The 16832-nt window shown below is 48.9% G+C and overlaps 2 protein-coding genes across 2 annotated transcripts; both read right to left on the bottom strand.

Moving 5' to 3' along the window:
- Positions 1-204: 204 nt before the first annotated feature.
- Positions 205-792, bottom strand: LDX57_002283 (uncharacterized protein; the record flags this gene model as incomplete). Its single annotated transcript, XM_046083927.1, has 1 exon — positions 205-792. One exon carries the CDS (start codon positions 790-792, stop codon positions 205-207), a length of 588 nt encoding a protein of 195 aa, XP_045939890.1.
- Positions 793-3007: 2215 nt separating this feature from the next.
- LDX57_002284 (uncharacterized protein) lies at positions 3008-4743 on the bottom strand (the record flags this gene model as incomplete). Its single annotated transcript, XM_046083928.1, has 3 exons — positions 3008-3033; positions 3092-3856; positions 3957-4743. 3 exons carry the CDS (start codon positions 4741-4743, stop codon positions 3008-3010), a joined length of 1578 nt encoding a protein of 525 aa, XP_045939891.1.
- Between the last annotated feature and the right edge of the window lie 12089 nt (positions 4744-16832).

Here is a 16832-nt window from a genome sequence, read left to right on the forward strand (position 1 = left end):
CCAGCCAACAACGCCATCCTATGCTTGAATTCAGTTTCAAACGCCCAGTATCATATCCCTCGAGGATTTTTAAAAAGTGGTAAAAAGTGAAAAAGAAAAGAAATATCTCGCAGAAGTCGTAAGTTCCAAGAACCCTCAAAATCAAGACAAAAGCTCAACCGGAAAAACGCAAAGGGATAGTATGTAGAGGGTAAGAGATGGTTTTCACAAACTCAGTTGATCAATACTTCCGACTCGTGTGCTTCCACCCAACCGGCCACCCCCCTTGGTCACCATGCCTAATCGATAGAACCGCTCGTCCCCGCCGGGCGTCCTCCCCCCGATGTACCATTTCTCCGGCCCCAGGGCATCCCGGAACCCGCCAGAGCCGTTGGAACTATCGCTGCCGCGACGTTGACGGTTATGGCCGCTGGCTATGGGGATAGGAGTCGAGGATGAGGCTGGAGTGGCTGGTGGGGAGGACGGAGCTGCAGGGGAGTCTGCGGCGGCAGAGGTCTGATTGAGGGGTGTTCGGGGGTGGGAGTTTGGTCGAGAGTGAGCGGATGAGGAAGTCGAAGCGGAAGGGTGGTGGTGGTGATGATGATGATGATGATAGTGATGAGTTGTCGTGGAGCCGGGCTCCGGAGAAGAAGCGCCGGAGCTGCCCGCCTTTGTGGCTATCGCTCGAGCATTCTGTGCTATTTGAGAGGACGGTCCCGTTGCGGACTGCGTGCCCGCCGTAGAGGCCTTATAGGTAGACTGGGCGCGAAAGGCCGCGAGGAAGTTGGCCAGGAAAGGCCTGTTGGTAGACATGGCAGATGGGCGGTGGCGGTGGTCTTGGTAATCAGAATCCGGCCTTCTGGTGGACATATAAACGCACGCGGCACCCCGTCGGGTTAGGATTTTACACTCTGGTTGGTTTGATATTGAGCAGGTTCGAAAGAAGAATCAACGAGGGCGGGTTAGTGAGATGAGGGATGGAGGAGGGGGGATGGCTCCTTTGCGTCACTGGTGGATGTTGGCGAGACGATGTAGAGACAACAAATCCGCAGTGAGTGATCAGTCTTCTAGATATAGACAGGTGTAACCCCTAGGGCGATGAAGGCAAACGCGACCTCGACTGGAAGGACCTTGGAGGAGCGAGGAGACAAGAATTTAAGGAAACGGAGGTCGAGGGCCGGGAAGTCGTTATTCTCCGAGGCGTCCCGTTGCCGCTGAGGCGGAACCACCAATCATCAGAGTCGGATATCGGGCGGCGCCAAAGCAAAGTCGGAAGTGACGTCTTTGGCTGTGGAGAGGAAGAATCCAAGAACAGCCCCGCACCAGCGAGAAGAAATTAGTCCAAGATCAAAGAACGGAGCGTCTGGTCTGATCCGGGGAGAACGCGGGGTTGACGAGGAGAGGAGGGGAAAGAAGAGAAGAGAAAAGACAAGAGACAAGACAAGAGAGAAGAGCAGCTCCTTTGCTCCGGTTTGCGGCATTTCCCGGAGCCTCCCCCGAGATCACATGCCGTCATTCCGTTTGGATGCCTTCAACTCACTCGTCGGACAAAAGGGTGCCAGTCACTACTAGACGTCTATCCGCCGGTCTTGGATCGTAATCTTTCCCTCATTATGGCTCTTGGATCTAATCACATAAGTCTATATTCTAGCTTTTGATCCCCTGTCTGGTCCCCATAGGATCGTCCCCTAGTCCAGGCCGAGTGCGAATACAAAAATGAACACATGAAACATCTCAGGCCCCGATAGAGTCCGATCCCTCTGCAAGGGAAGACAGGAATGTAAAATGCAAGCTGACACAAATGGAGAGACAATCAGACAACCGACGTATGGAACATCATTTGGGCTGACCAGGGGCAATGCATCGAAGTCGATGGACACACAAAGAAGCCCTCGCTGGAGGGGGGCGTCACATCGTCCAGGAGCAACCCAGCCACAGAAAACGTTTGGAATAAAACAACACGTTGCGAATTCTTCGCAATCAACGCGCAACGGGAAGAGAACGAGGTGAGAAATATGAAGATAAAAGATAACCAGTTGAAAAAGTTACCACAGAAAGGAAAAGATAGGAAATGAAAACAAGCATACATCTCCCCATGGCCCCCGTCTCCTCCAGAACCAGAAATGGAACAAAAAAAAGAAAGAAAAGAGAAAAGAGCACTCATATGTCCGGAGGGAAGATGCATAAGCTACTTACACGGGTGGACTGAGCAACGAACATGCGGATCGAGACGGCCGTGACGTTTGAACAAACGATCCCAAGCACAGTCGATGTTCATGCGACTCGGGATTCAACAGCAGGGAAAAGAAAAAACGACGGGGAACGAGGTGTTGACAGAAGCCCTCCCGTAAGATCTTTTGACACTGACAAAGCAGCAGAGACGAGGAGAAATCGAAGGAAAACGCAAGGCACAAAATCAAGAAACCACATGCCCAAAGTCTATGATTGGACGCCGGAGAAAAACCACACACACCAAACCATCGGCCCACTCATAATGGATGGAAGCAAATCAAAACAAATCCTGGACCGCCGCAAAGTTGCACTCGCCGTAGTGAATCAAGATCAATGATGCTGGCACGGTTTTTTCGAGAGAAATAGCAAAATATCAAAGAACAAGCCGAACAAGAAACCCGCAATGGATGAAGAAAAGAAAATGGCCTTTTTTCGTAATAGAATCGAGGATGGGATGCCGCGATTTGAAATGAGCTAACACCGAAAGCTCACTGCACCAGGCCTATGCGAAATGATAGAAACTTTCTCCCACTTTCTTGTGTTTTTTGGCGCGAGACGCAGGCGATTCTTTCGGAACTCCCTAGATCCTGAGGAAGACGAATCGGATCGCTAATCGTTCGTAAAGAACGCCGGTTCCACACACAACCTGTAGACAAAAAAGATGATTGAGCTGCTTTCATTTTTCAAGGGTTGAAGAGAGAGAGCAAATAAGAAAAAGCCCCGATTCGTTTAACGTGCACATCGTTATATTGAGCTTCGACTCAATCGGCCATCACGCATCCACTTTATTTCGCCACTATTGACGCGCGGGCTGAACGGTGCCTGAATGTCGTTCGTCAGTCACCAAAAACTACAAATGGAGAGACGAGATTTTACATACCGTCGCCGCCCAAAGTGGTCGATGCCAGATAAAGACCATTCATTCCGCCCTCCTGGGGACCAGCGGTGGTGGTGGGGTAGTACTTCCGCTCGGCGTCGACGTGAGCGTGGATCGGCTCCTGGCCAGATGCCATGGACTGGGGGAAAACGGGGTTTATGTACCCATCGGAAGCTCCGGGCTGAAACATCGAAGTCCAGTCAATTTCGCCAGTGTGATGGGGAGTGGGCCCAGACATAACTGGGCGTTTGGGATCTTGCACGACCGGGGGTTTTACCTGCTCAAGTGAAGGACGGTCCACGTTCAGATGCTGGCCCGACGCATCGGTACCAGGCTGAACGAGGTAGGGGTTCTGCTTGGGAGCAGCCAACCAGGGGCCCCGCTGAGGCGCCTGTCCCGGGGGGAAGGCGTCCTCGGGCTGTCCACGGCTCATCCCGTTGACAGACGACATCGAAAAGCCCAAAGGCTGCTGGTCCGGATACCCAGGTCGGCCGTGAGCCAGGCCGTTTCCGTTCACGGCTCCGTCAGCGTAAGGCGCACCCGGCATCCCATTGGGAGGGGGAACGGCAGCGTTGACTTCATCCTGAACCGGCTTGGCATTGGCCGCAGCTTGGGATCTCTTCAAGTGTGCCTGGGGATGAGACAAGTGAGTCGCACCGGTGGGGTTGCCGCGACGTAACGAGCACTTCTGGAAATGGCGCTTCAAGATATCACTTCGGGAGAAAGTGTCTTTGCAAAGCACACACATGTAAGGGCGATCACCAGTGTCTGTAGGAGGGAAAAAAAAATATGTTAGTGACGATGAATTTCGAGACGATCCGGAGCGCGCGTGGCTTCCGATCAATCAAAATCATATGGAATAACTTACGTCTAAGCAAATGACGCTTCAGGTGCTTGGCGTGAAGATATGTTTTGTTGCAATGCGGACAAGGGAATTTTCCGTCAGCATCCTTGGCCGGAATCGTGGTGTTCTTCGCGCTGCCATTGACGCCATTCGCGACGGGGGCGGCGCGTCCGGGAACGCTCGGGAGGATACCGCGACGGCCCTGAGATCCCACCACCTGGGTGCGGGGAGGTTCCTTTGCACCATAGGGACTAGCACCGTTTGCGCCCGCGACGGGATCGGGGTTCATCCAAGGGGATCCCTTGCCATCGGAGTAGCTGAAGGCGCCCGAAGGGAGTCCGGAGTAGTCAGGACGGCGGTCCCGCGGGGGTGCCGGAGCAATCGGCTGCGGGTAGGTCTGAGCACTCGACGCGGGAGGCAACACGCTGTGAGGCGGAGGATAGGGTTGCGACGGCTGAGGCTGCCCTTGCGGATTGGGGTGGGAGAGGAAAGACGACGGAGGCAGGCTGCCCACACTGGTATGAGGCATTATGGGAGCGGTGGAGGACGCGTAAACATCGTGAGTAGTGGTGGGATACCTCGACAGATCCGGCCTGTACGGCGGCTGGCCCATGTAGGAATGAGGGGCAGGGGATTGACTGTGATGAGGCTGCAGCGGGGGGAGGGTATGCGGCTGGGACACCGGATACTGAGGCTGCATGCTGTATTGAGGAGGCATTGGCATACTCGAGATAGGTGTCGAGGAAAGAGGCGTGGAACCCTGGGGGAGACTGGTGGATGGGGGCCGTGATGGATGAGATCTAGGATCCATCGTGAAGCGGAGAGAGAGGGGTGACGCGTGAGAAAGAGAAATAGGGCTGGACTGGCAAGCAAGAATTCACGGTATCCCGATCATCGATTTCCAAGCGAGAAATCCTTTTTTTCACTGGAAGGTTTGTCTTCTGACGAGAGGCTGCGCGAGATGTGTAACAAGCGTGCCAATGCCGAAAATTTTTTTCGCGATCGAATTCCTGATCACTGCCTTGATTTCTCTTCGAAGTCCTTGTCTTCCCGATATCCTTCCTTTCTTTTGTCTTTCTTTTCTTTCCTTCGTCGAGAAGTTTGGTCTTCTGGGATCTTTCTTCCTTTCTTTTCCGTGGACAGAATCAATGGTCTGAACCCGACGCGGAGATAGGACGGAGCGGAAAGGACGTGGTCAGGATAGCAAATTCCAACGGGCGATCAATTCCTCAGCCAGCCGACAGTGAAGAATCCTTGCAGTCGAGGACAAAAGGGCGTTCAGGATCAAAAGCGACTCCACTGCAGAAAAGAGATGAGGATGAGGTCGAGATGCTTAATCGTGAATTCCCCACGGTCACCCACCAGGAAAATCGAGTTGTGTGGGAACTTCTTTTTATCCGCACGTTGTCAAAACAGTCAATGGTTCTGATCCACCAGGGAGGCGGCGTGTAGGTGGGTCTAACAACAACTGCTAGAAGGGAAAAAAATTGCTAGCCAAATCTTGCTTCGCGTCAACAATGCGCGGGATTGACCAGGGATATTTCTCCAAATGGATGAAAGGGAACAGTATAAAATACGAACTCTGCCAGGAACGACACGTATAAGGTCCGGAGGTTAGAGAAGCAGAAGAGAGAGAAGAGAAGGTGAAGAAAAGGAAAAGGGAAGAGGGAATCGAAAAAAAAAAAAAAAGAAAAGCGAGAAATAAAATGTTCCAAATAAAAAAAAAAAAATAAAAAAAAAGGGAAAGTGAAAAATAAAAAATGAAATAAAATAAAATAGAAAAAAAAAAGGTAAATGAAATTTCCAAAAAGACAGCACCCAAGGTAGCCGTCTAGTCACGGAGAATGGAGGGAGGAGGGGGGCGAACGGCGGCGTAAAGTTAAGAGCGATGAGTAGTAAGAGAAAATGTCAAATTTTGGAGCAGAATTTCTAACACGCTCTGCTCCTCTTCTTCTTTTCCCTTTCTCTCTTTTTTGCTCAGAAAAATCTTGATAATTTCTGTGCAGGATAGGAGAAGCAAAAATACCGAAATAAAGAAAAGAAAAAAAAAAAGATAATTAATTGAAGAAGGTTGAGACTTGTGAGAGGGACGGGCGGTGACGATCGTAACTCGAGGAGGCAAAAGACCACGCAAAAAATAATAAATGCAATATTTTATTTTTATTTTATTAGGATTATTATTACTGTGATTCCGTCAGCAACACCCAACGTTTGGGACGGCTGCTGGTGCCGTTGACCTGATTCGTGCCTCACCCGGTTTCCGAGAATAAGACAAGAGCCGAGCAGTCCAAAACTTTTTAATCTGTGTATTTCATTCGTAGAAGTATGTAAGTTTACCGTTAGCAGCAACAGTTGAGAGAGGTTCTACGGTTGGCCTTGCTACACTTTCTCTGGCTCATACAGAATGGCGATTGATGATCCAATGATCAAAAGAAAACGGCGGCATCGGCTTAAACGACGAGAGTTAATTCCGAAATGTCGACCGGGAAAGCAGGGAAGAGAGAATGAAAAGTACCACTGAATTTGGTTGGCAGCAGCGGCAAGCAGGGGAAAGTTGAAATCGCCGTTCCGGGAGGTGCGGTTGGCTGTGCTGCCTTTTTTTTTTTACTCCGTATTTCATTTTTATTTTCGTTCGGGGAATGACGAGGTGGTTGGTTGGCAATAATGAAAGAATCGGACGTGTGCCGAAGACAGCCATCGGGGGGTACCTCGGCGGTACCCTGGCCGCATACAGCTACGTAAAAGATACTTGGCATTGACTTCTCGTTACCGGCTTACAGGAACAACGCAAGCGGATTAGTATACTCTTCTAGCCCAATGGACTATTCTAGAAAGGAATGATATACGGTGTATGGCGTGTAATCCGGTGAGTTCATACATAAGAGCAGACATAAGAGTCATAAGTCGCAAATATACTCCGAGGATCAGACTTCAGAGGCAAGATGAGGGGATAGGTGATTGCGAATATCAAAGAAAGAGGGGTGATAAGCTGATGGAGGGGCGGGTGGCCCTACCCAGGTTATTACACCGTACATCCTCCCCGAGAGGAAGCGCTACTCCGTAGTAGGGAGGAGGGAGGGGGGAGGTGAGAGGTTCGTGAGAACCGGTTGCCTTCAGAGGCTACTGTACAGTACTTACCACAGTCATACGTACGGGCTTGATACTTCCCGACTCTCTCTTCCGATCGCATTGTCCTTCCGCTCTTCATCCCTTTTCTACTTTCTATTCTGTTTCCAACTGAAACATCCCAGCTGAGCTGGCCTGTTGGGGTGCGTCAGGGGGAAAGAAACTCAGGGGTTAATCTGGCAGATGATTCCTCTTGGTTGATATTGTTTCCCTTCCATTCATTCCCCTGGATGCTTCATGACGGCTCCAAAAATCCAACGCATACTCCGTAAGGCGGATGGATGGATAGACTCCTGCATCACATTCTCCGCAATTTGACAGTCCCGCTGGCCCAATATTGGCTCCCTGGGCGCTCAGTCCTCATGGCACATCCACAATCCCACATGAGCAGGGACAGAACCTTATCAAGGTTATCTTTGTGTGAGTGGAGAGTGACAGCCTTGTTCCTTGAAGATTCGAACAATGGTAACTTGCCCACTTGCTCCGCCCGAGGTGGAAATACCCATCTAGATACAGTTAAGGTATGTAGATTGGAAGATGGATCTGGAGTTGATGGGGCTTCATCTTCTGCCGCTGTCACTCCTTCAGGGCCACCTTTTCTTCGTACTTTTTCATTCGTAGCCAAACCCTCTCTCTCTCTCTCTCTCATATGCGGGCATCTATCGGCGCCTATCCCTCCACTACTCGTCACCTTCCCACCACTTCATCCAGCTTAGTGTACGAGGGGCTGCATATGATATACCTGCGGTGTTACAGTCGACTTAACGGTCGATATGCATCGTGATGCTATTTTATGCTGGACTTGTCGAGTGAAAACGCCCTCGGGAAATGCACTGACGTCATCAAATGCTTGAGTATGTACTCTGTACCTCCAAACCGGCTCACCCGTTTCCATCGAAGGTCCGTGATCGGGACTATATATATCTCTACGGTGTACACTGACAATCCGTCACGAGAAAGGGGATTTTCCATCCACACACACATCCAGCAATGACGTTGTTCCCGACAATCCGTAGGTGTTTGGGCCCTTTCCACTCAGCAGAAATCGCGCCGGGTGACTGAATATCAAACCACTCAAGCACAGTTGCTTCTGCATAAAGACACCGTCTAGACCTTAATTCGTACTTTTGCCCCCCCGCGCGTGGCAGCAACCGGTTCAATTGACAAATTCTGGCATCGCCACGCACTTGGTTTCATCTTGCAGGTAGACACTAGCATTGGCTCACTTTTTTTACTGAAGCCAGCGTTGAAAAAAAAAAAACTCGCTCGAGGCCCTTTCCGTGGTTCCAATAAGTCGTATCAAATCCTTGCCACTTTCAAATCGTAATAATAAAAAGTCAAAGTGTGATCAGTCACATTGCCTGATTTTTCTGGTCAAGGCCAGTGCTTAGCTTAGTAGCGACGAGCATACGGAGTAGAGCAACAGCAAGTGTAGTTCTTTTTGATGAGTATTCAAACCATTCTGCAACATCCGCAAGTACCTGACCAGATGGGTCCCTCCCTTTGTTTTTACTTTTTAGGCTTCAGAAAAAAAAAAAAAAGATTCGGCGGCTAGATATTCTCCACCAGAAGATTTTCGCTGGGAGCTTCTCCCGCTTCGATTGTGGACCTTCAACCAGTTAGGTGAGGAGAAGAAGTGGGATCGATGGATTGCAGGTTGATTTATTTCCGATTACTTCTCTATCTGATCTTACTTTTGGCTTTTTTGTGCGAAGCGGCGGACAGGGAAGCGTCATTTTGCAGGCTTTCGAGACAGCCAATGTAGAGGTAAATTATTTGGGATTCCATTTCAGTAGTACTGTACATAATGGAAATAGAAATCCAAATTCTTGGGGACATTGGTGGTACCGGCCACCGGTATTTCCGGATAAAGCATTCCGTAATAACGCTGGATGGTCGCGGAGAGATTACCAGGAAACATACACTGTACATTTGTGTACTCCAACTGTGTACTCCGGAGTACGCATTTATTGTCATTTATTATTTTTTTTTTTCGGTCGCGGAGAACTTCGGGTGCTTGGATGGCCGATGCGGTCATAGTATCTGGCAGCGAACCAAGGTGGGAGCAACAGTAGCAAGCTGAGACCTGCCTGCGTAGCGGCGGACATGAGCGTTTCATTTGATTCGGTTAATAGACTAAACCCAATCCCCCAAAGTCAGTTAATTAGGAAAATTATACGCTTTCCCATACTCCGGTACGAATCCTTTTATGCTTTTCTCTTTTTTCTGTTTAATTTTCTGATTGAGTAATAGATTAACTCATACTTTTGATGTTGTTCTTATTTTTATTTTTCATTCGAGCGTGCCACCATCCGTGTTCACTTTTTCCAGCGTTACCCTGTCTGTGACTCTGTATGATTGACTACTGACGGAGTATGCGACGTGCATTGCCGCTGGGCTCGCCCGAGTTGCCACTTTGTGTGAAATTCCAAGGAACAATCCACCCTTAGCCTCCTGGCAGGCTTCCGGCAACCCTGCACCTCGCCCAATGTGGCGGTCCGATCACGGCAATGGGCTCCACCAGAGGAGCCGATGGCCCGCTCATGGAAACTTCCACGGAGACCATCCACCTTGGACTTAACTCAACTATCCTGGCGGTGTGGAGTGATCGTACTATGCAGCTTGCAGAGGAGAGGATACCCATTTATTATCGTCTATGGACTAGAGTACTAACTTATCTAATAGTCTCTCGGTCGAGAGAAGTAGACACTATCATGCCGTAGATAGAGTAGTAGACTCAGGTACTAAAGGTAGCTAGAGTGTCTTTTACGGAGTCCTCGCTACGGGTCGCGGTGACCTAGAAGGGGAATGGGACAGGAAGAGATACCTACTACGACGCACTACTCAGCGCATACGAGAAATGTCCGAGTTTGATCGTCAAGGGGTCCATTATCATAAAGCTTGGCATTCGCTTGCTGAGGTGTTTTAACAACATTAACAGAGGGCATTATCATATTATGATCACGATCGGAAGCATATGATGGTAATGTTTTATTGATTATGTCTTACTTGCGGCTTTATTCTAGGGCAGCTTTCCCGAGACCGTCTACGGTGTAGACCGTAGAGTACATTTGATACCAGAAGGTGGCCGGAATACCTCCCAGTCCTTCCGGATACGGATACTGCTCGTCGACGGGTTAGCAAGCAGTGTGTCCTGGTTATCAAATCCTTCGAACTTCCACTGAGGAATTTCCATATTCGGGAGAAAGAGAGGGAGAGCAAAAAAAAAAAGCAGGGCTATACTGAAGTGTAGAGTAGCAACGACTACTGAGGCTACTTCGAGTGCCTATCCATGGATAAGGAATATGGTAGCCAAGGGACCGATATCCTGCGCGTGCAGATAAAAAAGGGTTAAACCCTGTATGCAATTCGGCGGCCAACACCAATCAAAACGTAAGGCTACGTGGCAAGGATCAATAGTCCTGGATTGCAGCCAAACCGTGACGGCGTCACCAGGCCCAAAAATTCAGAAGAATAATAGGAAGAATAATTATCAGTGATCAATATGGCATGTAGCCGCCGCCGCTCTTCCCCCCCTTCCCTGTCATTTTTACCACATAGCATTCGCGAGTGAAAAGGCGACTAATGTCCATGCTAACCATCATCTCAAGGACCTCCAACCCTAGGAGTTGACGCTACTGCACGACCTGCGTGCAGATCGCCTCTCTCTTTTCTTTTTATTTAATTTTGTATTTTGTAAATTAATTTGGCAACCCCTCTGCATCTGCATTTTCTTGCCGCCCGAATCCGGGAGCGACTCATGGGCATCCTAACTTGCCGCAGCGAGACCGTCAAGCGAAGGAAATTTCTCTCATCCTCGGTCGGCACTTTTACCCTGGGAGGCTGGTTTTTCCGGAGCAGGCCGGAGTAAAGCCGAAGCCAAATCTGGACCGCCCCCATTTTATGCCGGACGGGGCCAATCACAGGCGCGGCGCTGCAGTACCGAACGCCACCCACTTCATGCCAAGGGATCTTGACTTCGTTAGGGGGTGGTCTGAGGTGGTCATGGATCTGGACTGCATGAGATGATATAATCAGTTTATTTGGGATTTTTGTTCAATTGAGTTCGTTCGTTGGGCGGTTTTTATTTTGTGTTGTTGTTTTTTTCACGGAATAGTCTGCACAAGATTGTCGAACTAGTTCCGTTGCTAGTACCGCTCCCTATACGCATTACGCATACGGTGTACACTGTACAGTACATGCTCCGTCTCGGACTTAGGGCTAGCAAATTTGAAAACCAAATGAACAGTATTTGTAAAATGTAGGCGGAGGAAAGGAAGAAGGAGGATTTACCTCCTCCGACTAATAGTAACGAAATCCTCGAAGTCTAAGACTCTGAGACTCTTGAGTCTTGACTCGGCCTCGCTACTTGCTGCTATTGACTGGCTGACCGCATCATGCACCCTGCACCTTGGGGGGGCCCTGCAACGCTACCTACAGCCAACCCATGTTCCTTTTCCCGGCGATTCTGGTCGTGCCGAATCCGACCAGATGCCCGAAGTTGCCGACACCCCTCTTTCTTGCACTTCTTTTCGCGAGAAGTTCGCACCCACCAATCGTGTCATGGCTCGACTTCGGACGAACAGGGTGTCTGTTTACGGGCGGCTGCGAACACTCAACTCGGTAAACTAAGTTAAGTACCTTATGCGACGTGCGTCCGCGACTGTGCACTCTTCACTTTAACAGGCAGATATACACATTCATACTGTATGTATGTACATTACATCCATCACTTCCTACAATAGTAGGTACTGTAGTCCTGCGTATAAGCGGCAGGGACAAGGTTCGCCTAAGGCCGCGCGTCATAAAAGAATATATACTCTGTAATCTTATTTGTGTCTGAAACTGAATCCTGAGAGTAATCAAAACAAATACTCCAAATAATCGGCAGGGAAAATGAGACATCGCAGGATGGAATGTTGTGGCTGATGGAGGCGTGATTGAGGCGGCAGGGATGAATTCCCACTCTCCACGGGGGTTGACCTTCCGTATGCAGGTGTAGCACATGAGATGGATTGGAAATACTACGGGATAAACCATCAAGAGCCCTGGTTTGCTTGACAGTTGTTCATATCTTGGTCTAACAATATCGCCGGAATCATGGCCATGATCCTCGTTTAGTCGAGGTACAGGACCTACACCATACAGAAAACGTCGCATTGCTGGAAACGGTCTAGCGCATCACCCCCCTGGTCAAAGGAACACGGGGAGGTCGACGCTATACTCCGTCTTCATGTCCACGAATGTACGATGTTTCTTGGGTTGCAAGCCCGCAAAGTCACAAGACAGGCCTGATAGCAAGGAGTAAGGCAGCAGCGTATTGAGGCTAAACTAGCCAGAAGTTTAATGGTTGGAGGCTTTATCCGCGACCGCCGTTCTGTCCGAACAACAAACGACTTCCGAATAATGCCCAGCCTCTTAGATGGAACACTGGCTCACTTGTCGTCAGGTTTGGGAGGGATTGTTTTACAGTTGGAATTGAAGATGACATGCTGGTCTCTCCCCTATGTCGGATAGGGGATAGAGTGTTAACTGTTCAGACTACGTGCATACTGACCGCAATATCAGGCTTTGATTAAAGCTTGATTGTCAAGATAGTAGTAGGTGTATCTTGATCTGCAATTGCATGTTAATCTCCAACTCCGGCCTGCTATGTGGATATGAACTACCTAATTGGCAATTATGGATAGGCTCAAGTCCCACGGCTTATACATAAACAACAAACAATCACCATGCAGGCGTATGGAGTGCATTGTACTTTGTTCTACCTTACTCCGTAAATGATGCTTTACCTCGTAGTTGCACAAGGATATATTTTGACAACGCTCCAGCCCACATAACGTAGCTCCACTTCCCCCTCACTCTCTAGCTCGCCAACCCTATCAAGTACTTACCAACTTCTACACTATCAGCGTGCAGCCACTCCAACATGCCTAACATTGGGCATTTGCCAATTCCTCACATTATCAGGCAGGGAGCCGGAGCATTTCCAGATGAGGAATGAGGCGTGAATCCAACAGTCACGATGTAAAACTAGGTCGACATCACCGGCGATAATTTACGTCAGCCCAAACAAACCCCCCCTGTTAACGAACTAACGTAACTAGTTAGCTAAATGCTAACTAACTAACCCGTCACCGACACCATTAGAAATCATCGGGCAAAACCCGTCCCTCCGATCTCTCCGTGGTTAGGAGACAAAGGATTCGGATTAACATAGCCCTCTCCGACAGGATTGATTGCGTGTTCGTATTTTTACTTGTCCTTGGGTGAGGAATGGGAAAAAGGGGGAGAAATCGAAACACATGTATGGAACAAATCTTCGTCCTTACAGACATGATACATTATTACCTACATACAGAATTACCCCTGGTCGACTCTTCGTTATGTGTACTCTTCTTCCCTGCCCCTGTCAATCGCCGAAGTCGCCATCCCACAGCCTCCCCCGGCGCCCTGACTGGTCATGGGATCGGAGTCTAGACAAAAGCTTAAGATAGAGCAGGCTGTGCTTTCTTATTTTTTATTTTTTATTATTATTTTTTTTTTTTTTTGCACCCGCTTTCGATAAGAATAGTAATCTCTACGAGAGCATAACCCATGTACATACGTCAGTGCGATCGTGCACGATCTGATCACATGTATCTTCTCCAACGGTAAGTAGCAACACAAGGCAAATCGAAGGCTATCAATTGGATAGTTCATGAATATCGACACGCTAGATGGTAGATATACACCGTTCGTGCCTTGGTAAGGCGCTCAATCGTGACGTCGAAGAGATTCCCCCTTAACCCTGGTCAACCAGTCGATCAGAATCAAATACGAGATGGATGCCGACTTGATCCGGGAGATTTGATGTCTTGCTTTGATGGTCGACCGTACCTTAAACACCACGCGCTTCCAGTCGGTAACTTTATATATAGCGTGTAGACTTACATAGAGTTACGAACAGACTCAGAGTCATTGACTAATAATCACCCGCTTCTTACCTCATACTCCGAACCTAAGTAGTAATGCTATCCTGCACCTGTAGTAACCCGAGGATCGCAATATTAAACCCCAATCATCCAATTTCACAATGCAGCGGGCAAGTCCTCGCGCAGAAAATGTACGGAGGACCTGCAGGAACAGAATCCATCAATGGCAATTCGCAAGGCCGGCGCTTTGGCTTTCTTATTTGTCCAGATTCCGGTGGGGGAGGTGGATCGAGAGAGAGGGGAAAGTCAGTAGCCACAGGGGAGTTCCCTGTCGGCGGGAAGTGGTTTCATCGTGTCTAGACTCTAGGCTCTCTCTAGCTTCTTGTTTGCTTTTGTTTAATGTTAGATTGGAAACTTTGCTCTGCGATAGATACCAGAGACATGTTATCTCTTTCTTTCTATATTTATTTCTAATTTGTTCTAGATTGTCTCGCGTGACGACTGTATATTTCTACAGTAGCGTTCTGGTAGACAGCGTTATGGAGGTCTAATGCAGGCCCACTTGATCTAAATGAATTGATCCTCCCAGCATCCACATATAGGGTCGGATCTGGACTCTATCACAACATCCCTGCAGGTAGATGGAGCACGAACATAAATAGCAGCAACACTTGACAATTGATATATCTACCGAAAACATATATGACGAAAAACACATCCTTTTCCAGTTAATATAACTACTATGCGTATATTAATTCATGAACATCTATCATATCTACTCGAAAGACCACCCCAACCGATCCATTCAGGAAATCAAGAAAACCCACTCTCTGAAACATGTGATATGCAGGGGCTCTCAGGACACACCTACATCCTACCTGGCCAAGTACCTCATACATATGGTGCACAGTACATACATAAGAATACATATAAGTGGACAACTCCCTACACCGTACAGTCCCGTACCAGCCAGTTAACCCGAGAAAAGCCCATACCCACATACATACATAATACATAACACCTACATGCATGCATCATCGAGCACAGACGCATCCATGCTGCATCCCAGGCAGAGACTAGACACCCACCGCAAGGATACCTGCATGTGAGCTGGAGGTTCTGATAGGTCCGAACGCGCCCTGCCCTGCATGCATTCAAATTGTTATTTATTTTCTCTCCCGTTTCCTTGGGTCCTGATTGATGCGCCCGCCGCGTTGCGCTTTGTGATACCTCGCGAGTCAGCTTCCCGGCCACTTACCTGCCTGCCTGCTCTGCCTATGCGAGTAGATAAGTTGGGGTTGGTTGTTGGGAGAGCTGAGTAGGGATGAGGACGCGGGTTTCATGATGCAGCGTTGGGAGCTCTTTGTGGAGAGGACATGGAAGTATATACTGAGCTGGCGGATACTTACTCCGCACTGGGGCGCTTTGGTCTCTTGTTCGAGGCTTTTATTCGTGTTACGCTCATGCCCCTCTCTCCTTACCTCCAAGTCACGATGTTATTACTATATAAGTACTCTAAAACGATACTGAACGGCTTTCACCAGCTAAGATGCACACGGACAGAACCAACATGGAGGCGATGAATTACTGGATGCCCGTGATTCAGCGTCAAACCAAGATAAACACTCGCTCACTAGAAGAGCAGTAAGCCGGCAACAGGCAAAACAATCGAAAAATTTTGTCTTTTATCGGTGGCTCAGAAGGTCATACCAGTTTTATATGGACTCAGGCACTATTACCAATCTGCATAATCGTCTATATTACCTTGTGTGGGCCAGACAATGTATTGGGGGAAAGCAAAAGCCGAGGGCGATGAGAGATACTGTTGACCTTCCAAAACAGAAACAACGCTATAAGCATCTTTACATCCAATTTACCAGTCTGTGCTTGACATTGGATACTATCCTTTCGATCTTCTGGGCCAGACGAGAAGTTCTAAGTAGTGAGTGCTGGGGTCGAGTATGAGGCGTGAGGTGAGTTCTCTTCTTGCATCTCCCTCCTCGATGGGCGCGAAAGCTCGCTACCAATGCTGAACAGGACCGTCTCGGATGTCTCGATCTTCAAGGTCGATGTCCCTTTTATAACATGACTCCGATGGATCTTCGTCCCCAGCATGATCATCTCCCCGTCGATATCCCCTTCATCGTAGTCCTGCTGGGTTTCCCGAAGGGCACAATCCCGACGTCTTGCCCAGCGAGGTCCTCATCTTCTTCCCGCACCCAAATCCGATGACGTCCGGGTTTAAGCAGGACCAACAGGCCCTTTTCCGCCACTAGAAAGACTTGCCCACGGTCATAGCCCGGGCCCCGGCAGGAATAGATATAGGTAATGAACCAGACGAAGTCCATGATCAACACGACCACCGAGATCTCCAACAATCACCATGTCGATATTGTCCGCGTAGCTTTTCCGGATCCAGTAGACTGCTTTATCGGGGTCATAGAGATCCTGGTTACGGTATTCAATCACTTCAGTAGGGTTGGGGAAGCGGTGAAGTATTCTCGAACATTAGGCCGGAGCGAATCTAGGTCGCCGACGATTGCGTCTAGGCTTTTCTATCGCGGGTTAGGTACAGGTTGTCGGTTGATATCAGCACTGGGCTGCTTTTACATACATCCGGAACGAATGAGCTCGGGACACATTGGAGAAGATCGTATATGCGATTTGCCCCGCGATCAGCTGCTACGCGTACACGAGCTAAGGGCAATCAGTTCACTTAACGTCCAAATAGGATGAACCTTTATGCCTTAATGAATCTAGTTTTGGGCCCAGTGTGAGGGGGCAATTAAGGAGAGTTGGGGCAAAGTCGGTACGCTGCACTCGTTGAAATTGAGTATAGTGGATGAGGTTGAGAATGTGC

The sequence above is a fragment of the Aspergillus melleus genome, assembly GCF_016097325.1.
Source record: "Aspergillus melleus strain CBS 546.65 chromosome Unknown contig1, whole genome shotgun sequence".
NCBI lineage: Eukaryota > Fungi > Ascomycota > Eurotiomycetes > Eurotiales > Aspergillaceae > Aspergillus > Aspergillus melleus.